The 23,886-nt window shown below is 51.6% G+C and overlaps 1 protein-coding gene across 1 annotated transcript in view; it reads left to right on the top strand.

Moving 5' to 3' along the window:
- The window catches only part of PREX1 (phosphatidylinositol-3,4,5-trisphosphate dependent Rac exchange factor 1), a 164,721-nt gene that overhangs the window by 59,150 nt on the left and 81,685 nt on the right, over positions 1-23,886 (top strand). Inside the window, exons 2-4 of the mRNA XM_037499984.2 lie at positions 8,425-8,496; positions 11,764-11,886; positions 17,523-17,627. Coding sequence (XP_037355881.1) covers positions 8,425-8,496; positions 11,764-11,886; positions 17,523-17,627 — 300 coding nt within the window. The remainder of the gene's footprint in view (positions 1-8,424; positions 8,497-11,763; positions 11,887-17,522; positions 17,628-23,886) is intronic.

Here is a 23,886-nt window from a genome sequence, read left to right as displayed (position 1 = left end):
AGGCAGCACTGCTTCAGCCTTTGCTGAGGGAATGGCAGTTTGCTGGTGTCAGGAGATTGCAGGCTGGGCCGTAGCCCCTGGCATCAGTTCTGTGTAGGGAAGAGTGTTGGCTTCCCCACTGTGACCCCCACTATTGCGTCAGTCCTGTTTACAAAAGATTGTAAAAACTTGCTTTTAGCTTCAACTTCCTCCACGGTGGGGGCTGGGGTGGGGCTGGGTGGGGACCGGGCATCATCTTTTCAGGACTTGGAAGCTTGGGTGGGGAGTAAGGAGACTCTTTTCCAGGTGATTGATTGGTTCAGCAGTCATACATACATACGTGGTTCACATATGTACTGGGGGTTTGCTCTGTGCCCAGCCCAAACCCAGATATCAGGGATATAACAGTGACCCAGACAGCAAACATTGTTGCCTTCCTGGAACTGACATTCTGGCAGGCCCAGTGGACAACAGACTGATGGACACACACAATGCTGTGGAGAAAACAGGGCAGGAGTCGGGACAGATACTTTAGTTAGGATGGTCTGGGAAGGATTGCATGTGCCTCAGGGCCTTTGCACAGATGATTCCCTCTGCTGGGGGCCCCCCCTCCTGACACCTGCCAAGCTGCATTCTCACCTCAATCACGGCATATCTATCTGCTCAAATGCCATCTTCCCAGAGACTTGCCCTGAACAGCTCTGTGACATCACCCTCATTCCTACCTCCCATTTTCTTTAAAGACCTGTTTATAGTCAGGCTTGCCACTGCAACAGGAGGGCAAGGGTCTGGGCCAGCTTGTTCATTTACAGATATGTCATTGGCTCTGGGCATAGTACCTAGCACTTAGTAGGTGTGCAGTTGAGTAAACAAAATGCAGGAACCAACGCATCCTGGACGTAGGGCCGTGTCCTGTGTCTGTGTCTCCAGTGCCCTGTGCACAGTAGGCCTGAGGTGAAGGCCTCTTGGCGTGGCTAGGACACGGCGGTGGCTCCCCTCTTACAATGTAGTCGTGAGCAGCTTCCTCTTTCCTTCTGTAGTCCAACGCTCCTCTCTCCACCCACCCCAGTGCCACTTCTTCCAGGAAGCCTTTGTAGTTGCAAAGTTTTCACCTGCATCTTCCTGCTTGAACTAACTCAAACAGCTGCCTCTTTTTTTTTTCAGGATGAGGAAATAGAGAACCTCAGTGACTGGCTGAGATCATCAGATGGAGCTGATGGGGAAGGACCAGGGGGACAGGGGTGTGCTAGCCTGGCAGCAAATGGCTTTATGTGGTGGTGGTGAGGATGTGGTGACATCATTTAGACACCTACAGTTTCTAAAGCCATCATCCTCTCATCTCCCCAAGTCTCCTGGGGACTTAGAGCCGCCAGTGAGTAAGACAACAGTTTTCAAGGCAGAGGCAACAAACAAGTGTATTAGGTAAAAATAAGCTAGAGTAAATGTCTGTCAGTGGGGTTGGTCCAATTCTAGAAGTTTCCTTCAGAAACCCAGTGGGTCCATGTCTGGCAGCCCAGGCCCCAGGCTCCTATAGACCCTGAACTCCAGGTGAGGCTGTGGGGATGACACTGCGGACCCTTAGCCCTGACCGTGGGCGCCACCCGTGCAGGTGCTTGCTAGATGTGTTAGCTTCTGTGATCCCCACAGTCACCCTGGGAACTCACTTTGTCCCCACTTTACAGAGGATGAAACTGAGCCGAGAGAGAAGTCATTTGCTCAAGGCCACACAGCTTGGAAGTGGCAGAGCTGGGATTTGCGCTGACTTAAGTGTGTTGCCTGCAGTACTTCATTTTAGCCTCACTGTGGCCTCGGGGGTCAGTCCTCTTACTCTGCCATCCATGTTACAGATGAGACCCAGAGAGGCCCAGTCACTTGTGGAGGTCACACAGCAGGTGGTGGCAAGGCAGGCTCCGGACCAGCTGACCTGTGGCAACCTCTGAGTCTTGGCCACTGCCTCCTGAAGAGATGCGGGGCTTTCTAGTATTTGAGGGCAGTTTCTAAGATGTTGAAAGAGTTGGGATGCTGTTGGCACCTCTGGCACGGCAGGGGAGTGTGTGTGGGTTCTGTGGAGCCCACCGGCCATTCCTTGGCCACCTGCATGGACCCAGCCCCTGCACAGCTGGGGACTTTGCTAATCACAGCTCTTCTGGGTGCCCTCCACCTCGGCGAGCCCTTTCTTTTGGAGGCTGTTTGGGCATCCTCACCACCTCAGGGCACACCAGCTGGACTTCCCATTGGCAGCATCTACAGCCCTTTGTCTGATGGCTTTGGCCTGCTCGCAGGGCCAACTGGAAACTAACACCTCCCCAGATCCCCAACCTGCCCTCCCATCAGTGACAGGATTTTGTATGAAAGTCCCAGCTCCCTCAACCCCCAGGTAGCACCCAGAGGTGTGTGTTTGATATCCACCCCTGGGGGGCCTCCACGGGATAGAGCCTCCACTTGCCCACTTCCTTGATCTCATGCCTTATGCTGGCTGCTTCCCAGCCTGTGTGCTGAGGTCACCTCCCAAATCAACTCCTTGCGATCACAACTTGTCTCAGGTCTGCTCCTGGGACCCCGGTCACAGTCATAGCCAACTGCTGACATGTGCGCACTGGCCACCCTTGCTACTCGTGGGACTGATTGGCACTCGGCTTGTGGATGTAGGTTATGCTTTGTCGACACTTAAATCAAGACTTATTCATTTTGACAGTGCAATTTTCTTTTTGTATTTTGGAGCCAACACTTCTGATTTTAGTAGGTGTGAGGGTAGGTGCCTCTTACGTCCAGAGGCCACTTGGGAGGGGCAGCGTGGAACAGAGTGAGCTGCCCCTTCTGTGGTCACTTATTGAGCACCCCTAGGGCCCCTCCTGTGGGCCTGGCCCAAGCTGGATCCTGGAGGCTCCAAGGCGGGGGCGGTCAACGTTCCGCTCCGTGTCACACTGAGTCCTCCTGGCAGCACCCGGAAAAGTGAGGCCCTGACTGCAGAGTTCCGTGCTGTGACTCACATCCTGGTTGCCTCTTGCTTGCAGTGGGGACACTGAGGCCCACCTCATGGGATTATGACAAAGGAAAGACGAGCTGGTCACCCATTAAACCCACTTTTACGAGGGCACGTGAATCTGCCACTGTGTCTGGAGTGGAGATATTGTGTCTGTGTCTGATATTGCAGGGGGTGGATGGGCAACGCAAAGGAATAGATCTGTGCAAGTGGAGTTGAGTGCACTAGGGGAGACCAGGAGGGATGAGACGGGGGGATGGAAGCAGGGCTTCAGCTCTAAAAGGAGGTGGTGGGAGGAGGCCTCTGGGAAGAAGTAATATTTGATTCTGGTTGGGAATGAAAACGAGGGACCCTGTTTATTATCTTCTCTTTCAGGCAGAGGGAATAGCAAGTACAAATGTCCTGAGGTGGGACAGTGCCTGCTGTGTGCATGAAAGTGCGGAGGCCTCAGCTATAGCTTATTTTCAGTGTATAGAGGCCGACTGTGCCAGGCTCTCTGCTGTTGCTCTTATTCTTTTATTATTGTGACTTGCACCCAAGGCCCCTGCTGTTCCAGGACGCTCTGCTTCCCTGGACCCCAGGCCACCCCAACCTCAGGGACAGTCTCCCCGGGGTACCCCTTCCCTCTGTCCTGCTGCGGTCTGGGTAGTCCTACCTTCCCTTATTTCTTGCCTGTCCCCTGACCCTCTCAGTTTTCGCCATCTGTCTGGTGAGGTCACCCCCTAAGGCAGGGATGTCCTTGGGGCAGCTGGGCCCCCTCCCCTCAGAGATCAGGTTGCCAGCATCATTCTCAGAGATTGACTTCCACATCTCTTTCTGCCCTTTTTATCTCCAGGGAGAGCTTTATCCTCCCAAGGCTGTGGCTGCAGGTCCCAGACAGATGGCAGCTCCCAGGGGCACCCCCCGGGCAGCTGTTGTCTGTTTTATGCTTATGTGGTTGTTGTCTGCAATGACTCACTTGTGGTGTGTGTTGGGGGTGGGTACTCCTCACCAGGCCAGATGCCCTGGGTTTGAGGACCAGCTCCCCCAATTACAAGCTGTGTGCCTTTGGGTGAGTTCTCTGTGCTGGGCCTCCCTTCTCTCTTCTGTAAGGGGCACAGTCGTAATAGTACCTGTCTCCTGGGATTGTTTGAGTATTAAAACACTTAAAGCAGTACCTGGCACATAGTCAGACCAGCGATGTTAAGTATTCTTTAAAAAAAATAGTCATGTTGTCTTCATCTCTTCCTCCTCTTCTTTCTCCCTCGCCTCTTCCACAGATGTCTCCAGACATTGTCAGTGCTGTTCTGGGGAGCATAGTCACCCCCAAATTGAGAACCTCTGCTCTGAGGCCAGGTGGGGTAGGACAAGGCTGGCCTGACTCTGATCTGTATTTTATCATCAACTTTTTGGTCCTCAGACCAGTGTTTCTCCTACTCTCTGGGATCTTTGGTTAGGTAGGAGTTTGCTGGAGACCGCAAACACACAACCCGACTGCTGCTCTTATTCCGCAACCCTGGCAGACATCACTAATCAATCGCAGAGTGTCTTCCTGCTCAGCCTAGAACTCTGGGGACCATGGATACACCTTGGTCAGGCTCTCTGAGTGGCATCTCTGGTCGCCTCCTCCCAGCAGCAAGCAGGAGCCAGACAACCCTGGGCTCTCAGGCTTGACACTGTTGGTTTCTGCCCACGTGAATTCCATTAGGTTTCTTACCCTCTTGGCCTCAGTTTTTCTCATCTGTCAAATGGGGCCTGAAAGCTGATTGGTTGGCTTGGAAATGAATTTATGAGGGGTCTTTGCAGGTCTCAGCAAATGCTTGTTGCATGAAGGAAGGAGAACATGGGGTTTTGTCTGGCTGGGTAGAAAGAAATGGGAGCTCTTACCCACTGCTTGCTGGGTGGGCTTGTTGCCACTTGGCATCCACTCACCAAGTCGAACTTGTCTCTACTCTGTGGCCCACCTTTGCTCACCTAGGTGTGCATCTAGAGGGTCTCCCACACCTGGGCCCCAGTGCACCTGTTCTTTGTAGCATTGAAGCAGCTTAAATCCCATGGCATGATAGTGGCTACATCCTGCTCATTTTGAGCACACAGCAATGAAATGTACACCTTGAGGTCCTAATGTTGGGCTTCCCCAAAGCAGATCCTGAGACTGAGTCAAGGGCAAGTTTATTTGGGAAGTCATCTAGAGGGCGGGGAGTCAGGCCAGGAAGGGAGGGCAGTCTAGAAAGGTGTGTCATCAGGCAGAGCACCTCTGGGCTCCGGAGCCTAATCCCTGGGACACTCAGGGAAGTGGCCTTGAGCATGTGCCTCAGTTTCCTTCTGACTTTCCAGCCTGCCCTGCATGTGACAGAGGGCGCTCAGACTGAGACAAGGGTGCTGGTGGCTGGACGTGGTCCTAGTGTGCACCCCAGCAGTGAGAATCAAAGGGGTCTGGATGGCAGGTGCTGGCAGATATACCTGTCGATGTGGATAAATGTGGAAGATGTGAGGCTAAGTGAGAAAAGTTGCTGAATGCACAACAATAACAGAAATATTATAAACATGCAAGATATCAGTTCACATGCGCGCGGTCTGCCGGCACAGGCGTGTGTGGGGATGAGGACCCTATATCCTGGGTGGCGGGTGCCTTGTGGGGTGTGTAGGTGCACAGGTGACTCCTCTTGCCATTATGCTTCCTTTCTCCCCCTTTCTGTGTGAGTCCTGATAGTCACGTGGCCACATGGGTTCATGAACTAACCTTAGGGGCACGCCAGTGAGACTTTGTGTTTGCACTCACTGGGTAACCTCCGCTCAGATGGAGATGCGGAGTGGTTCCGAGGGCTCCCTGGTGCCCCTTCCCAGTCCACACCTCCCCTCGACTCGATGAATTCCTTCTTGGAAGTGGTTTAAAGCAAACTTGGCATGCTAAGAATTGCCGAAGCTGGCTGCGGATGCATTTGTGGGTGGGTGTTACATTTTTCTTGATCCTTTTCTGGCTCCTTGACGTATTTCATCATCATCATCATCATCATCAAAAGAAGCGGAGGACTTGGGCAGATGCCGGGGAAGTGGCCCGGCGGGGGTGCAGCCTGGACGTGGTGTGGACAAAGATTCTGAGCCAGGGGAGCGGCTCAGGCAGCCCTGGAAGTCCTGAGAACAGTCTTGTCTCCAAGGGAGATTTCCAAGATGAGAGCTGCTTTTGGCCGTGTGTTCCGAGCTGTCAAGGCCCGGACAGGGAGGGCCCCCGCCCCCCAGGGTCCCTTTAAGCAGCCCGTCTGTACAGAGGGCACTGGCGCCATAAAGCTGGTCGTGCCTTGGGCAGCAGGAGGCCTGGGCCCAGAGCCCCTGCCTGCCCATTCTTTCCTGGTCACGAGCTGCCCCCGGTGCCCCTCACACTGGCCTGTTTGCAGTTCCTCAGTGGGTGGCCCGAGCTCCCATTGTGCCCGCACAATAGTGGTGGCCTGGCTCGTGTGGGGTGCGCGGGACAGGAAGTCCTGATCTAGGCCAGCTGAGCTGTGCTCCCAGCTTCCTGCTCTCCCTGCTGAGGCTGCCTTTGCTGTCCCAGGACTGGGGAGGGGGCTGGAGGCTGGGCTTTCTGGCAGGCCCTGCTGAACCATCCTCTAGGGACTCCTGTCCCTGGTCTCCTCCACCTGCCGTCCTTTCCTGCCGTGTGCCGGGTACCTTCCATCCCTTCCCTTGATTTTTGAGTACCTACTATGTGTCAGACACTACTCCAGGGCAAACAAATGGAGTGTCTGAGGAAGAGGGTGATCTAGGATGACTGGGCTGTGTGTGTAAGGCTGGTGCCCCGTGAAGGCAGAGGTGCCATTAAACGAGGCTGGGCAGAGCTTGGTGCTGCGGGTTGGGAGGGAGGATCAGGAACTAGGTTTGGGGCCAGTTAAGTTTGAGATGCCTCTTGGACTTTCAGGTGCAGATGTAGGGTGGGCCGATCACAGCCTGGATTTCAGGGGTGATGTCCAGGCTGTGGAGCACCAATGCGCCACCTCCTAGGAGACTTGTGTCTGGATCACTGGCTCCCGTGATGGCTGTGGATGTCCCTCTGTGTGATGGAAAAGGATATGACAGCCGTGCGTGGAGGACCAGCCTCCTCTCTGCCCGCCTGCCCCTGCGTCCCTCAATCCTCAGCTGCCCCCTCATCTCCCCGCCATTCGGAGATCTCCCCAGACAAGCGTGGTTGGATGAGACACACTCTTAATTAACTTGTGTCTGGCTTCTGTGACAGGGACAGCGTGTCCCCTCCCTCTCACACCCCTGTGCTGTAATCAGCCGTGGCAGGGACAGCCACTGACAGGCCACCACAGCTCATTGTGGCCCTGTGGCCGTGACAGTCTGTGAGGTCATTTTCGCGAAGATCTCCGCGTGGCTCTTGCTAGGTCAACCTGGGCTCATTTTCCTCCTTCTGCCCATCCCCAGGACCTTCTGGGGAGCTCTTCCCCTCCTTCTCGGTCTCTCCCACACCCACTGCCACCTTTCCAGTGGGCCCCTCACTTTTACACAGACCCCTCAAATGCAGTCCCCCACAAACTCAGAGTACCCTGTGGCCAACGCTTAAAAAAATGGAGACTTTGCTTTAAAAAAATCTCCATGTCAGGCTTCTCTTGAAAGACTCCCTGGAACATCTTGCATTGCTGGACCTGCCGCCCTCCTACCTGCACATGCGGGGTGGGGGAGTGGGTGTGGGGGGAGGGGGCGGGACCAGCAGCCGGCCCCCTCCATGGGCGAACTCCGCTCCCCCCTTTACTGGCTGTCACCGCATGGAGGAGAGAAGTGATTTCTTTGTTCTGAGCCCCTGGAAGAAGTGGCAGAACGATTGTGGCCCATCCATCTGGTTGGGCCCTGGCAGCCATGAAGAGGGCAGGACAGTGCTCCAGGGATGACGGCAGTGCTCACGCAGCCGCTGCTGGGAGGAGCAGGCGCAGGGCCCCTGTGTGCTGGTGTTGGTGTGTCTAAGGGGAAAATAGGAATATACGTATATATGTATGTGTGTGTGTGTGTTTGTGTGTGTGTGTATCTTGGTGCGTGCTTATTTTGCACACAGGTTCTCTGGAAGGATATTCATTAGCTGGTAGCTGAGGTTCCCACGGGGGTGGGAGTGACCTGACAGGTGGGGGCCGGGGAATAGGCTTTTTGTATTTTTTTTAGCTTTTGAACATTGTGAACATGTTACCATCTAGAGGTCAGCGTTTTTAAAAGAAGAAAAGGGGAATGCGTGATATCTCAGGGCCCCGGGGGCACGGAGGCAGACGTGGGTCTGTCTCCCTTGCGCAGTGTCCTCCGCACAGGGCTGGCGTAGCAGACGCTCGGTCAACACTTGTTGGCTGAATGGCAGAGCAGGCGCTTCCCTGTTCCCTGCCTGTGCTCCTGGGCCGCGGCACCTCCCAGGTCCTAGTTGGCATTTGAATGTGAAACCCTATTTTTGGACCTTCCCCAGAGCTCACCGGCCTGGACACTCACCTCTGCCTGCTTCTCTCCTCCAGGCCTTCCTGCATCGCATCCGGCAGAATGTGACGGACTCGGTGGAGAAGGGCCTCACGGAGGAGAATGTCAAGGTATGGACCGTGAGTTGGCCCCTTGCCGGACTGTCTGGCCGCCTGTGTCCTGCTCTCCTCAGCCCGGACACACAGGGCGCAGGGGTGGGGAGAGAGTGGGGGGAGGGATGTAGGTGGCTGGTTTTGCCTCCCACAGCAGGCCTTGTGAACAGGTCCCAGGAACCAGCTGTGTTTGGTGGAGGAGGACTCAACCCAGGCTGCTGTGTTTCAGGAGGACTCAACCCAGGCTTCTCCCCCAACTCAGAGTTCTCTGTCTCCCTCCTTGCTCAGCGTGATCATTCTGTCTACCCTTGTCCTCCCCCAGGCCTTCTGGTTCAGAGCCAGTGGAAAAAAATCCCTTCCCAAGAAGCCCTGGGAGCCTGGTACCTCCAGCGGCCCTCGTGGCAGCCCCGACCCCCACGCAGCACTGGGCATTGAGTGCAGGGCAGGGCCAATGAGTAATTGGGTGCAGGCTTCATCTCTGCTGTGGCTCTGGGGAATGTCACGAGGACATCAGTAGGCCTTCTGCATGCATGGCAGGAGCCACAGCGCTCCTCTGTCTGGCGCTCTAGTGTGACCTCTTCCTCCTAGAAGCCACCTTCCAGTTCTTGGGTCTCTGGGACTCAGGGCTGAGGCTGTTGGGGCAGGTGGAACAGAGTGTCAGAGATGGCCAGCATGGACAGTGCACACGGAGTTGGTCAAGCAGGACATCCCCTCTGCATGTCCTGGTTAATCTGGACAGGGACCTTGCACAGTGATAAGTCTGAGGTTTGAACGAGAGCTAGAGACAGAGCTGTAAAGGGACCTGCGTGGGTCACTGTATGGCTGGCCCCAGGTAGTGCTGGGATCAAAGGTTTTGTTCCATGCACGTGTTCATTCATTCACTCGCTTATTCACTCAGCAGATATTTACTGAGCACCTACCTTTCACTGCACCTATTTATTACAATCTATTATAATTGAAAAATTATAATTTAAATCGTAATTTATTAGTTTCCCTTTTAATGAAGTAGAACCACACACAGTAAAGGGTGCAATCCTGAGTGCCAGTTACGAGTGTTTTCATGTGTGAACACACCTATGTATCTAGGACCCAAATGACAACAGAGAACATTTCCTGTCCCTAGTGGGAGCCCCTGTGCCCCCTCCCAAGGAACACCCCCCCCCCAAAGGTAACCACTATCATCGATTAGTTTGGCTGGACTTGAACTTTATATGAGAGTGAGCTCTTTCGTGTCTGGGATTTTTGGCTCACTGCTGTGGCTGAGATTTTCCCATGTTGTGTGGATAATGGTGATTTATTCTTTTTCATTGCTGTACAGTATTACACAACCTGACTATATTATACTTTATTCATCCATTCTGTGGACAGATGTGTGGGTTGTTTCTAGTTCTTGGCTAAGAATGTGAGCATTCTCATCTATATCTTTTGGTGGAGATGGACTCTGGTTTCTTTTGGGTATAACCTCAGGAGAAGTGTTTATTCTAAAATTTTGCAGCCATTCCTTGAAGCATAGCAATAGGATCCATCATATGTTGGTTTTTTTTTTTTTTAAACATTAAGCAGATTCAACCATGTGAGCTGCATAAACATGAGAGAGAGGAAAAGAACCAAACTCTGTGGTCTTCGTGATGGGTGCCCCCTGGGGTGTGGCCGAGGAGGAAGTCTCCCTGGCCCTCCCAGACTGTAGCCACTGAGGGGTGGTCTCTGTCCCTCAGCCTTGCCCGCCCACCCTCACGCCATCTCCCTCTGCAGACTGTCCGGTGCATGTGGCAGGTCCATGGGTCAATCTTCATTTCTTCAGGTCGTGCTGCAAATGTCATTTTCTCAGAGTAACTGTCTCTGAATCATTGGCAAACTTCTCCTCCTGCTCTCCCCTAGGGCTCCCTTCCTGTTTTATTTTTGTCTTTAACGCTTCCTTCCACCCAGCATACTTTATTGTATGTCCTCTTCCACTAGAATGTGGCCTCCGTGGGGGCACACACTTGACTGTTCCCTGCTGTAGCCCCAGACCCTCCAACAGTGCCTGCACATAGTAGGTGCTCAGGCCATACTTGCTGAAAGGATGGACGTATAAAACACCCTGGTAATTCTGGTTGTAGGCCTGTGTGGATGGGGGATGGCCAGGAGAGGGTCTCCTCAATGTGTTCATCTTACTGTTCTGGTTTTTCAACCATGAGTGTGCTTTCTTCAAAATTCAATGAAAAATGCCCTCTGCTTTATTTCCCCTAAAAAACAACCAAACAAAAAAAGCAAAAACAGAAAAAGGAATGTATGTACTTCAAAAGTACCCAAAGTAAATGAAAGTCTCCCCTTGTTTTCCTCCTCACGGCCCCTCCACCTGCCAGGTTGTGTCTTTGTCTGGCTTGTCTCTGCTTCTGCCGGCAAAGTGAGGACTGGCCTTTCCTGTGTTACTGTCTACAAACCGACCCACACTGGCATCGTGTTCAGTAATGCTGTGCTCCCTCCCAACTGCCTGAACAGTATAGATTGAGGGTCATTCCAGGATCCCATATGCACGTATACAAAACTGCAGATTGTTTTTACCACCTGCATAGTATTCCAGCACATGGAATTTATTGAATTGCAACCAGTCCAGTATATTTAACTGCCGACCAGTTCCCATGAATAACTTTTGCTTCTGCAAATAAGACTGTCATCTATGTCCTTGTCCTTGGACACCACCAGGTTCTCCACCTTGGCATTACTGACACAATTGGTCTGGATAATACTTTGCTGTGGGTCCTGTCCTCTGCATTGTAGGATGCAGCATCCCTGGTCTCTACCTATGAGATGCCAGTAGCAACTGTCTTGCTCCCCTCCCTCGCAGCCAACCCCCACTCCAGTTTGTGACAACCACAAATGTTCCTCGGTCTTGGCAAATGCCCTCTGGCAGGCAAAATTGTCCCTGGTGAGAAACAACTGATTGAAACATAAAATTATAAAACGAGGGATGGCTGAATCTGATTATATGTGCAACCTATAGATTCACACGGGGTAACAGGTAGTCTTCTATCGTGTGTGAGAGTTCGATTTCTGCCTGGGGGAGTTATAGTGAGGATTAGCTGCATATAAAGTTCTTATCACAGGATTAGGCCCTAATCCTCTTTAGTAAACGTTGGTACTGTGTTTGTCCTCACTATGGCTGGTAAAGTGGCCCAGGTTCTGAGAGGACCCCCTTAGCCACACTCAGCTGCGTCAGGGGGTCCTTGTTGTTTTTCCTGCTTGAGCTCGCTCTCCCTCTTTACCTCTGTTAACACTCTCCTTGGGCCTCACTTGTCTTCCCAGGTCCTGTTCTCGAACATCGAAGACATCCTGGAGGTTCACAAGGACTTCCTGGCTGCCCTGGAGTATTGTTTACATCCGGAGCCTCAGTCTCAGCATGAACTTGGGAATGTTTTCTTAAAATTTGTGAGTACAATGGCCCAGCCCCTATCGGAGCCTGCAGCTTTGGGGAAGTGGGCTTCTCCCTGGGTCCCTCTCCGCTGACCCTTGGCCAGCTTCCTCTGTAGGCCTGTCTGGGGCATGGCGGGCAGGATGCAGTGGGCAGGCGGGCCCTGCCTCTGCTCCAGGAACAATGGACAGTGGGTCGGGGCCCACAGCTGGGGGAATTCTTAGTTGGCTTGCCCGCCTCTTGGCGTCCCATGGAGCGCGGCTCCATTTCTCAGAGCCCCTTGCTGAATGGCTGTGTGGCTGTGTGCCCGGGACTCCCAGGACCCCTGGCCCTGCCGGGCCCTTCTGCCCCAGAATGTCCAGCGGAGACCACCACTGGCCAAGAGGGTGGACTCAAGTCAGACCTGAGTGTGAATCCTGCCCCTGACCACCAGGAGTGTCTGCCTCTTGGGTGTCCACTTGGGCTCCTGGCCAGAGAGGCCTCTCTTTCCTCAGGATTCCCAAATCACTTAGAATTGTGGGGTGACAGCTAGAGGAAGGAGGGTGGGGTGCTCAGCCCACATGAAGCAACCCCTTTCCATTCCCCTCTGGGGCCCTCTTCTGGAAGTCTGCCCTTGTCCCTGGGCATGAGGCTTGGGGCAAGCTGTTGGCCCCTCGGAGCCTTACTTCCCCTTCTAACCAGACCCCTTCTTGGGCTGAGGAAAAGACTCATCGTGGTCGTTGTGCACATCACTGTCACTGACTCCCTTCTCCACGGATCCCAGGGTGGTGGACAGAGACTGGTGTGACAGCCTTGTGTGGCCCCGCCCTTGGGAGTTACAGCCCCCAGGACGTGACTGTCTGCTCTGGTGTTGGCAGGGCTGTCCCTTGCCAGTTGGTGGTACCGTCAACAACTTGTCCGTGCCTCAGTGTCCTCACCTGTAAAACGGGTAAAAGGCTGGATGTAACTGGTGATGCTGAGGGTTGAGCAAGATGTTGGACAGCTCCAGGCACAGTCAGTGCCCAGGCCGTGGTGCTGTCTCTGGCAGCTCTGATCACGGAAGGCCTGGTGAGATGGGGTGAACGGGGGTGGGGGGTGTTCTGATGGAGAGGATAGCTGGGGTGGAGACCCTGGAATGGAGCCAAGCAGGGAGACCCCTGTGGCTGGAGTGCAGTGAGTGAAGGAGGGAGTTCACGGGTGTCTTGGAGGGGGGCTGGATTCCCCAGGGTTTCTGTTCTACGAGCTGTTTCTCTGGGAAGCAGCATGGTCCATGTTCTAACCCCTCCTCCCCCAGCTGTGTGATAGTTTGGGGAAACCTTTGCAGAAGTCAGACCTGAATGTTGTGCTCACCTCCCGACTGGGGGCGATGCCATCTGGCCAGCCCCTTCTTTTCTCTGAGTCTCAGTCTTTCTGGGAATGAAGTAAGTGATTGGGAGCAGATGGTCTCCATGGACCCCCCCCCCCACCTTACTGTGGATAGCAGTCACCACCTCTGGGGCCCAGACCCTCTCCCCCAGGCGATGGCTGTCACCTTCTCTGTTACAGCCCAAGCCACAGCCACACGTTCCCCATCCACCGCATCTGTGCACGCACAACTGCTTGTCCGTTTCTTCCTGGCAAAACAAAGCCCTGTGTGGGGCTCTTAGGAGGAAATGGAACACGTGGACCCCAGCTGTCACAGGCAGCAATTCCATATTTGCAGGGTCTGGGGCCTGAGAGTGGCTGGGGTTGGGCTCAATGAAAGGACCTGGGAGTGATGGAGTGGGCCATGGGTTTGAAGAAGGGGTGTTGTCATGTGCTAAATTTAACTTCTCTGAGCCCTGTTCATAGGCTGAAGGAAGAGAGTATCACAACACAGACTGTGTCAGAGGACTCAGGGTATGAGGAATAACAAGCCTGCAGCTATCTTATCACTGCCCTCACCTGCATCTAAGCAGACATCACTAATCAGTTGCAGAATTCTACCTCTGCTTCCCAAAGGGCTCCAGAATTCTTCCCAGTGTAGCTGTCAGCACTAGTCATTGATTGGGGTTGACATGAGAATAAACAGATTTGTTTCTGGCCCACTCTGTCATAGACTGATTCACCAATAGGATAATGAATTTGCTGAAAAAATAGTGATGATGATAACAACAACATCAGTAACAGCAATAATCTAATATTTAATGAGCACATGCTGTATCCCAACTTTAAAGCTCTTGCTGTGAATTCACTTGATAATCCTTACAAAAACTTTATGATGACAGAGGTCATCATTGTATAGTATTATTGATATAAAGTATCTATAATTTTGTAAATGAGAACACAGAGGTTCTGAGTCATTAGGAGTTGGTGACTTGGGGGTTCAGGCTGTAAACCCAGGTGGTCTTGCTCAGAACCTCACATCATGGCTTGGAATCTTTTTTTTTTTTTTAAAGTTTTATTTATTTTTAACAAGAGCTGGGGTAGAGGCCAGAAGCATGGGAGAGTGAGAGGACCCACCGGAGGCAGAGTGGGGAGCAGAACAGGCAGATGACAGAAATACACTGCTGAGGGGAGCAGCAGGTGAGACAGGTGAGGTCTGCTTCACCATGTGAGACCCTTGCCGGCCGGCTGAGATCGAACTGGCACTGCAGAGGCTGCAGACAGCTTCACAGTGTGGTGCTCAACCTGCTGCGCCACCAAGGGAGGCCCATGGCTTGGAATCTTATATCAGCCTTACAGGGTTGGTACTAGTAGTGGTCATGGGGGCCTGGTGTGTTATCTGGGAGCAGTACTAATAATATCAGGGTCTGTAGGTCCAGGGAAAGCCCAAATTCTGGGTTGCAGAGAGAGCTCTCTGCAAATGGTTGGAATCTCTGACTGTCGTTCATGAGCCTGAATTCAGAGCCCAGCCTCCTCCTGAGCTCTGCAGCCATTCTCTGCAGGAGCAGACTCCCAGGCACAGGCCAATTCTTGTCACCTACAAGAAAAGTCCTTTCCTTCTTCCCTGTAGCCTGCCTAACTATGGCCTGCAGCTGAGACCCTGGCTCCATATGTATCTGTCAGCTTCCCTCTCATCTTTTTATTTGAGATGGGTGAGTCCTAGATGAGTTCTCACCCATCTCTATTGCCTCAATGATCCTATCTGCTCATTGGAGATAAATGGAAACGAAAAGGGTCTGCTTGGGCAATGTAGGGGAGGCTAGGGGTCAGTTCTCCCTCCCTGCCTCTGTGTGTGTGTTTATGTGTGTGTGCTCGTGTGTGCATGCATGTGTGTGACTCAATTGGCCGCAGGCAATGAGGAGACTGTAGTTGGTGACTGACTTTAGTGATGTTGTTTGGAGCATGTAGCTTGTGTGTTGTAATGCCTCAGGTTGTTTGTTGGTTCCTTGGAATATGTATCAGGGGTGTTTGTCCTTGGTGTGTGTATTGTGTGCACTCTTTGGAGTACTGTGACATTGTTTGTTTTGGTATTTTTCCCCATTGGTTCATGTGTGTTGATAGCTAATATTTTTGAAGTATTTTGAAATATTATATCACATTCACATGCACCGGTCATTGTTCTACTCATTTTACATATATGCTTATTAATCCTCCAGCAGCCCAAGGAAGATGGGTGGTCTGCTATTAGGTCTATTTTACAGATGAAGAGACTGAAGCAAAGGGAACAGGCGGTTTGCCCAGGGTCACCCACATCTTGGGGCGTGTGGAACTGGGTTTTTAAACCTGGCGGACAGATTCTAGAGTCACTGTGCATGTTGTCATTGTCTGTGGTGCCCCTCGAAGTTCCCTGTATTTTTTTTTCACCCACTCCCATCCCCATCCTATGCTGTGACTTTGAGCTGGACATCAGCATAGGGGCTAAGAGAGACGGAGTCTGGCTCTGCCACTTCACTAGGTGTGAGGACCTGGGCTTGTGCTCTGGGCTTCCCATGTATGAGTGGGTCCAATCCAGTAAGTACCATGTCAGGTTATTGCATCCAGAAGTGAATGAGCTGACCCTCATCCAAGAAGGTTCCCCATGTACTAAGTGTTCAGCACACATTCCTTGACTCTGAGTGCAGGTACTTTGTGCTCAGGACAAGGATGCTGCTCAGATGGTGCACATGGCACCCCCTAAGTGAGCTGGAGTTAGTTCGGGTGCTTACTGATTGTGAAACCCATTCTCCCTCCTCTTTGGTTTCCTCTTTCCTGCAGCCACGCATCTGCAGGATACTGGGGGCTTGTTTAGAAACAGGACGGGCTGCTTGCTTTGCAGACCCACCTCTTCCTTCCTTAGCTTCTTGGTGTCTCCTGTCTCCCACCCCCAGCCCAGCTCAGGGTCGAGACCCTACAGCCCTTCCTCCCCAGTGACTTTACCCAGGACATCCTTGTTTGGGGTTTGGCAGGGTACGAGACAGCGAGCCGTTTGGAACTGAGAAGGCTCAGTGGAGAAGCTTCCTGCTAAGACTCCTATCCCTTCTAGTTCCGGAAACCCTGTTTGATAGTTATGAACCTGGTGACTCGCAGGTGACCTCTCGGCTGGAAAGAATCCAGTTGTGGACTCAGGAACATCAGAAGGCCACTACTATGTGGCAGTGACGAGAGATCTGCTTGTTTCCCCAAATTCCTGAGCCTTATCTAGACTCTTCTAGTATACATACACACATAGATATATTTCCAGAATTTGTATTCAAAATGTATGCTACCTTTACAGTGACTTCATCTTGCTTGGCTCACTTTCAGTGATGTGTGTGTGTGTGTATGTGTGTATGTATGGCAATGCACATAGTAGCTATGTAAAGTTCATTCTTTGAACATGTATTCATGGGGGGCCCACTGTTGCCAGCACTGTGTTAGGATCTGGGAATACCTTAGTGGACAGGACGGATATGATTACTGCCTTCAGGGAACTGACTGCCAACTTGGAAACAGAAGATAAACAAATAATTGGGGTGATTCCAGATTGTGAGAACACTATAAAGAAAATGAAAACAGGTGAATGGATGATAGAGAACACCTGGTGGCTACTTTAGCTAGGATAGTAGGGGGCGGGAAGGGGAAGAGTGTTCCAGGTAACAGACAGCATGAGTAAAGTCCCTGAGGTAGGAACAAGCATGGCAAATTCAAGGTTTTCAGATGGAAGGCCAGTGAGATGAGTTCAGGGAAAGGCAGGGCCATATTACCTGGCTCTCGAAGGCTATCACAGTGATGTTGGTAGGGAAATAGAACACCATTGGAGCATTTTAAGCAGGGGAGTGACACAGTCTAACTTTTGTTTTTAGACGAAAGATGGATATTTATTGAGCAGTTATGATAGGCTGAATATTGTATTTTAACGTACGCCTCATAGCAGCTCCATGAGTTAGGGACTGTTATTCACTCTCCCTTACAGATGAGGAAGCCGAGACAAGGAAAGTCAACTAACGCACCCAAGTTTATACCTGGAAATATAGAGCCAGGGTACAAGCCAGGCCTCTTGGCTTATGTCTGTGCACTTGACCTCAGGCCATCCTGCTTCCTGGAATGTTCCTCAGGCTGCTGGGTGCAGAACTGGGGCAGGAGGAGGCCCAAGAGCCCCGTAGTAGATGGGAGCCCCTGACCTAAAATCCCTTCACCTGTGTCAGGGCCTGGGTGGTTCTTTCCTCCCTTGGGCCTCCTGGCCCAGCCGAGGCACACCTCAGAGAGTCTGCTTTCCTGCTGTGATGTCACAGCCTATGCCTTTGTCTTGCAGAAGGACAAGTTCTGTGTGTATGAGGAATATTGCAGCAATCACGAGAAGGCTCTGCGGCTACTGGTGGAGCTGAACAAGATCCCCACTGTGCGCGCCTTCCTTTTGGTAAGTCTGCCCTCACTGCTACAGGCTTCGAATCTCCGGGCACAAGGGAGGTTCTGGCTACACCTGTGCTGCCCATCTGTGTTCAGGCAGGGGTAATCCATGGTAATCTACCAGACATTTTCTGTAAAGGGGCACAATGAATATTTTGCCTTTGTGTGTCATACAGTCCCTTTCACATGAATTGAACTTGGCTGTTGTAGCTTGAAAGCAGCCATAAGTAATATGTAAAGGAATGAGCATGGCTGTGTTCCAGTAAAACTTTATTTACAAAAACAGGCAGTGGACTGGATTGGTCAAGTGTGTTAATTCCTGTTCTGAAGTAATGATCCTAATAAGAGTGGTAGCAGCAGTAGTAATGGTTGCATTATTAGGCTTACTTAATTATAAGTGTAAGAAAATCAAGTTAAAATTGATGTAAGCCAAAAGAAAACAAATTTACTGGTTTACTTTTCTGGGAAGTTTTAAGATCTGAGGGGACTTCAGGCATAGCAAAATCGGGGTGTTCAAATAAATGATGTCATCAGGAGTGTGTTTCTTGGCTCTGCTTTTCTCTGCTTTGGCTCTATTCCCAGTGCTGGGCTCCCCCTTCAGTGCTGGGGCAACATGGCCTGGAGAGCTCCTGCCTTTATGCTTATACCTCTCATAGTCCAGCAACTCCAGTTAGAGAGAGCGCCTCTCTCCCAGTGGTAAAAGCAAGAATCCTGGGTCAGATGATCATTGGCTCAATTTGGCTTACTACCTTATCTCCGGACCAGTTTCTGGAGACAGAGGGATTGGCTGGTGCTCTGATTGGTCACTTCTAGAGCTGGGTGGTGGGCTCAACTCCCACCCATACCACAGGGCTGCATCCCGAGGACAGTTGGTGGGCACTTGTAGAAGTAAGTTGGGAATGGACGTTGGTCAGGTCAAGCTATAGACATCCATAATGGTCTTCCCTAAAATTACAGAGCTTCCCTTGTATATGAAATAGGTTCATTTGTGATCTTGGAGCCTTATCACTCATTATCTGCTGGGTATGACTTAAGATATTTGCCTGCTTTGCTGATGTCCCAAATAACGGTGCTTTAAACAAAGTAGACATTTATTTTGCTCTCATGTTAACAACATGGGTGTAGTCAGTCCTGGGGCTGGCACAAGGGCCCCAGTGTTGGGGGCCAAGGCCCTTGGGTTTGTTTTAGACTTTGACATGGTTTAAGACAACCTCTCACCACTTCCACACTGCTGGCAGTGGGGTGCAGGGTGGGTGGGGAGGAGGGGCTGCTCTTCTCCTTTGAAGGGCACAACAGAAAGCTGCACCCAGCTCTTCTGCTCACATCCTGTTGGTCAGACCTTAGCCACATGGCCACACTGAGCTCCAAGGGAGGCTGAGAAATACGGTTTTCTTCTGGGCGGCCATGTGCCCAGCTGAAGATTCTGTTGCTGTGGAAGAAGAATCTGTTTGCTTTTGCCATGGGTGATTCTGAAGACCCCAAAACAGTGAGTGACTTTCCAAGAGTACATATAGGATTCTCCCACTACCCAAAAGTAGAACATTCCTATTTGGTATGATTCACTTGGTTATTTTTTGGGTTTGGGAATGCTCAAAAAATGTTCCGTGTAAATCGGTGGTATAGCATTCATAGTCACAAAAAAATAACCTACCAAATCATATCAAACAGAAATTTTCTACGTTTAGATAGTGAGCGAAACCTGTCCTTGAAAAGTAATTGAACATCTCATGGGATCCAATCCCGGCCTTTCACCCTTAAATTCCCTGTTTGTTCAGTCACAGACCACCAGCACGCCCCTCCCCCATTTCATTTCCCGACAGCACATGCAAAATTCAGCACACAAAAGGAGAGCGAACTGTGCCTGGAGAGCTAAACTATGAAGTTCTTAATTATGCTCCTCCCTAATGTACCATCTCCAACAAAGTATTTCCAGAATTTTGATTCAAAATGTCTGCTTCCTTCGCAGCGAGTCCACGCTACTTGGCCCCCTTCCAGTGAGCATCTGAGGAAGGGCAGATTGGCTGACTGATTTCCACTTTTGTCTCAAGTGCCTTAAGCATTCGCAACTGATGCTTCTCATCACTGATATCTGCAGCGTTATATTTCCAGTCTTGCACTTACATTCATTAAATTGTCTGGGCAAAAGGCAGAGATGAAGTTGTTTAGTGCAAGAGCGCACGTGTTAGCGTCTGCCATCTGACTTTCGGCCACCATGGTCCCTGCTGGCCGGGCTCTGGGCCCCTGGGGGAGGGTCCCCATCTCTGGGGGTATCTCCTTGGCACAGCTGTATCGTTAAACGAAGATGCCAGGAAGGTATTTGCAAGGGTGTGAGAAGGGAAGGGCTGCTTTTCCCTCTGTACCCCCCTTCTCTCCTGCAGCCTGCCTGTGGGCCAAACTGCCATTTTCTTTGCAGCAGCTGGGCTGGCCCCGTTGGGCAGGGGAGGGGGGTGTGTGAGGCGCCAGCACACGTGCCATCTGTCTCCCTCCTTGCCATCTCCCAGCTTTTGGCCACCTGCAGAAGAGCTGTCTTGAGTTTATTATGGGATGTTGAGGCACTGGGAAGAGATCGGATCTGGCTTTCCATTCGTGACACAGTGCCCTCGCTGAGAATGGGACAGGGACTTCCTCTTTCTGTGCGTTGGCCTTCTGGTCTGTAAAATGGGGATGATTTATTCATTCATTCATCCAGCAGCTTCTTATTGAGCACCTTCCATGTGGTCGGGATCATATCAAGTACTGGGGCCACAATAGTCACCAGGGCAAGGCAGCCTCTCTCCCTGGGGGAGGCCCTTCTCGTCAGCAGACTTAGTGCCATGTCACGTGGCATTGCTTTTCTGGAGGACATAAAGGAAGTCTGGCAGGATGTTTTGAGGAAGTGAGGGTGGCGGCCGCTATTTTAAATCAGTCTTTAGGAAAATTGTGCCCTAGGTGACCTGTCATCAGAGAGCTGGATAAAATAGGAGAGAGAAACGAAAGGTATCCGAGAGGAAGGCATTCCAGGTTGGAGGGACCGTAAATGCAAAGGCCCTGAGGCAGGAGTCTGTTTTAGGAATAGCATGAAGTCCAAACCAAGTGAGATGCCATCTCACACCTATGACAATAACCTGTGTCAAAAAGACTAGAAACAACAGGTGCTGGTGAGGGTGGAGAATAGGAACCCCCCTACATTGTTGGTGGGGATATAGACTGGTCCGGCCCTATGGAAAACAATGTGGAGCTTTCTCAAAATCTTAAAAATATTTGTTGGATCAGAATACCAGGTGATCCAACAATTCCACTCCTATTTAGTTACCTGAAGAATGCAAAAGCATTCATTTGAAGGAATATATGCCCCCCCTCCATGTTCACTGTAGCACTATTTACAATAGCCAAGTTATGGAAACTACCTAAGTGCCCAAAGTGAGAGGAGTGGATGCAGAAGATGTGTGCTATACACAACGGAATACTACTCAGCTATAAAAAAGATGAAATCTTGCCCCTTACAACAACGTGAATAGAACCAGAGGGGAGGATGCTAAGTGAAATAAGCCAGAAGGAGAAATGGTGTTGCTTCTATGGTGTTGCTTCTATAGAGAATTAGAGAAACATAACAAAGGGTCATGCAGAACCAAACTAACAACAAACCCTGGAAGTGTGGCTGTAGAATGAAGGCTACCAGAGAGGGAGGGGGAGGATGCGGGATAAGGGGGGCATGGACTCTGGAGGAGGTAGGGGGTGTGGTGTGGTGACATGCCTCTCAAGAGGTGGGGTCCCCTATCTCTGCATCATAGATGGTGCTGGTAACCACTGCTACCGCAATAAAACAAAACAAAACAAAAAAAAATCCAGGTGGTCAGATGCCTGCAATGGAAAGCAAGAGAGGAAAAGTGGAAGGAAATGCGATTAGAAAGATCGAGAGTCCAGATAAGGAAACAAAAGGATTTAGACAACGAGAAGGACCCGCGATTTATGAAAAGGCTTCTTTATTGATGCCCAGCATATGTGCCCAGCATGACGTGTGTTTACGCACGTGTCTACCCAGGTGACCAAGAATTAGAATGATTCCATTTCTCCGGAAGGTTCCCTTGTGCCCTGTGCTGGTCACCTCCCTGCAAATCCAGAGATAATCTTCATGCCAGTTTCTCTTACCAGACATTCCTTTTGCCTCTTCTGGAACTTTACATGATGGAACCATATGAGAGGCTTCCATGTCTGGCGTCTCCTGTGCCACACGCTGCCTGTCGGTTCCTCCATGTTGGAGCATGTGGTTCCTTTCAGCATTGCAGTGTTAGTCTGAGTGGGGTGGGAAGCCACGGGAGCATTTGGAGCAGCCAACAACTTGAACTAATCTGCATTTTCAAAAGCTCCCCTGGGCTGTGTGAGAAGCAGGGAGACCAGGATGGGGCCAGTGCTAGTTCCTACAGTTCAGAAACATGCTGCAAACTGGGGGTTGGGGAGGTTTCAGACAACAGTTGGTTCTCGCAGTTCTGGGGCCACAAGCCTGCAGTCAAGGAAGCAGCAGGACCCTGCTCCCCAGAGGCTCTGGGGAAAGGTCCTGCCTTTCCTTTTCCAGCTCTGATGGCTTCAGGGGTCCCTTGCTCCACCTCCTTCAAATCTCTTGACTTCTCTTCTTTAAGGGTGGCATCTGCGGGGACACTGAGCAGCCCTGGACAGGGCCAGCGCAGCAGACCAGGCAGGAGATGATGGTGGCTGAGGGTGGCGATGGGGAGGGATGGCAGGGTTTGAGCTGGGGTTTGAGAGTGCAGCTGGAGGGTTTGCCCTAGGGTTGGCTTTGGGGTATAAATGAACTTGTGTTGTCACAGATGACTCCAGCGTTTGGGGCCCAAACAACTGGGAGAATGGACTTGCACTTTCCCACGGGGGGTGGGGCGCGGGGGGAAGGCTGGGGTAGGAGCAGGTCTCAGAGATAGATACAGAAACTCCATTTTGACGTGTGAGGTTTACGAGGCCTGCTGGACCGCCAGGTGCGGGGTGGGCATGGAACCAGACTGTGTGTGGAGTTCAGGGAAGGGAAGGGCCAGGCTGGAGCTAGAAACCCCAGCCCTCTCTGCATGAAGATGGTGGCACAGTGGTCGGGGTGGGCGAGATCAGCCAGGGAACACGTGAGTGGAAAGGAAGACCCGGGGCCTCGCGGTAGCCAGGAGGCTGGGAAGATGATGAGGTCGACACCTCTCATGCCTGTGAGTTAGGAGGTTTAAAGAGCGAATTCTCAAAAGTTCTTCCCATAGTGACTGCAGTGTAATCCTACAGAACAGTGAATGGTAGCTCTGTGTGTGTCTGCGTTTTCAGTGAAAAGAAAGTAGAAGAACAATCCGCCATGTTAGGGGAGAAGCGTAGGTGGTGGCTATGATAGATTTGGGGAAACTCCTTGATTCCCAGCAAAGAGAAGACCCTTCTCTTGCCAAGCCCTGGGGGCTTCTGGGAAGCACTCCCCGCCCCTAGGCTCCCTCTCTCTGCCCGGAGCTGACATCACCAGGGCAGCTTGTGGCAAGCGCTGGCTCGGAGGACAAAGACCCGAGTGTGAGCAGTGTGGGGCCTGGCATCTCCCAGCTGCCACAGCCCTGATCCCCCGTCTGTGCCAGGGGTCGACACGGGGACAAGAGCCATGCAGCTCCTGCCAGAGCAGCACCCCGGGGTCGCCAGGATTCTGCTTCTGCAAGGAGAAAGCCTTTTGAGATCCCTGAGAGGCAGTGGATGGATCTCTGAGATTTGGGCCAGTCCTGGCATCTTTCTGTGCCAGTTTCCCACCTGGAATGGGAGACAATGGTCCCTGTTTGTTCTCGGACTTGAAGATGAACTTGACTTATAGGAGAGGCATGAGGCACAGGGCCCAGTGCATGGTGAGCTCTTGCTTTCATTGGATTATAAGCAGGGAATTTGTCTGCTTTGTTGGGCTGTCCCCCGAGTACTTAGAATTGTGCCCAGTGCACATAAGCTTGCAAGTATGTTTATAGAATGAGTGAACGAGTGAAGGAATGAATAAATGCTAGTATGGGGATTCTTTTCCCCTCGCATCCTGTTTCTTTTGCAGTCTACTGCCGTGGTGTTGAGGAAGGCTGAGATCCCTTGAAGGCTGGTAGCATTCATTTGCTCATTCATGCATTCATGCCAGGTCTGTGGAGGACACACTGGCATACCACAGACATGTAACTCATGGTTCCTGGCATCCTAAAAAGGATCCCCTGGCCTCCAAAAGGGCTCCAAAGGAGAGGGCAGTACCTATAAATGATGCAAAGTCATATGAACTAATGGGAGTGCCAGGAGGGAGT

The sequence above is a fragment of the Talpa occidentalis genome, unplaced genomic scaffold (assembly GCF_014898055.3).
Source record: "Talpa occidentalis isolate TD23 unplaced genomic scaffold, MPIMG_talOcc4v2.1 talOcc4.10, whole genome shotgun sequence".
In the NCBI taxonomy this organism is placed as follows: Eukaryota; Metazoa; Chordata; class Mammalia; order Eulipotyphla; family Talpidae; genus Talpa; species Talpa occidentalis.
The sequence above is the reverse complement of the archived record's forward strand: the minus strand, read 5'-3'. Positions and strand labels throughout refer to the sequence as shown.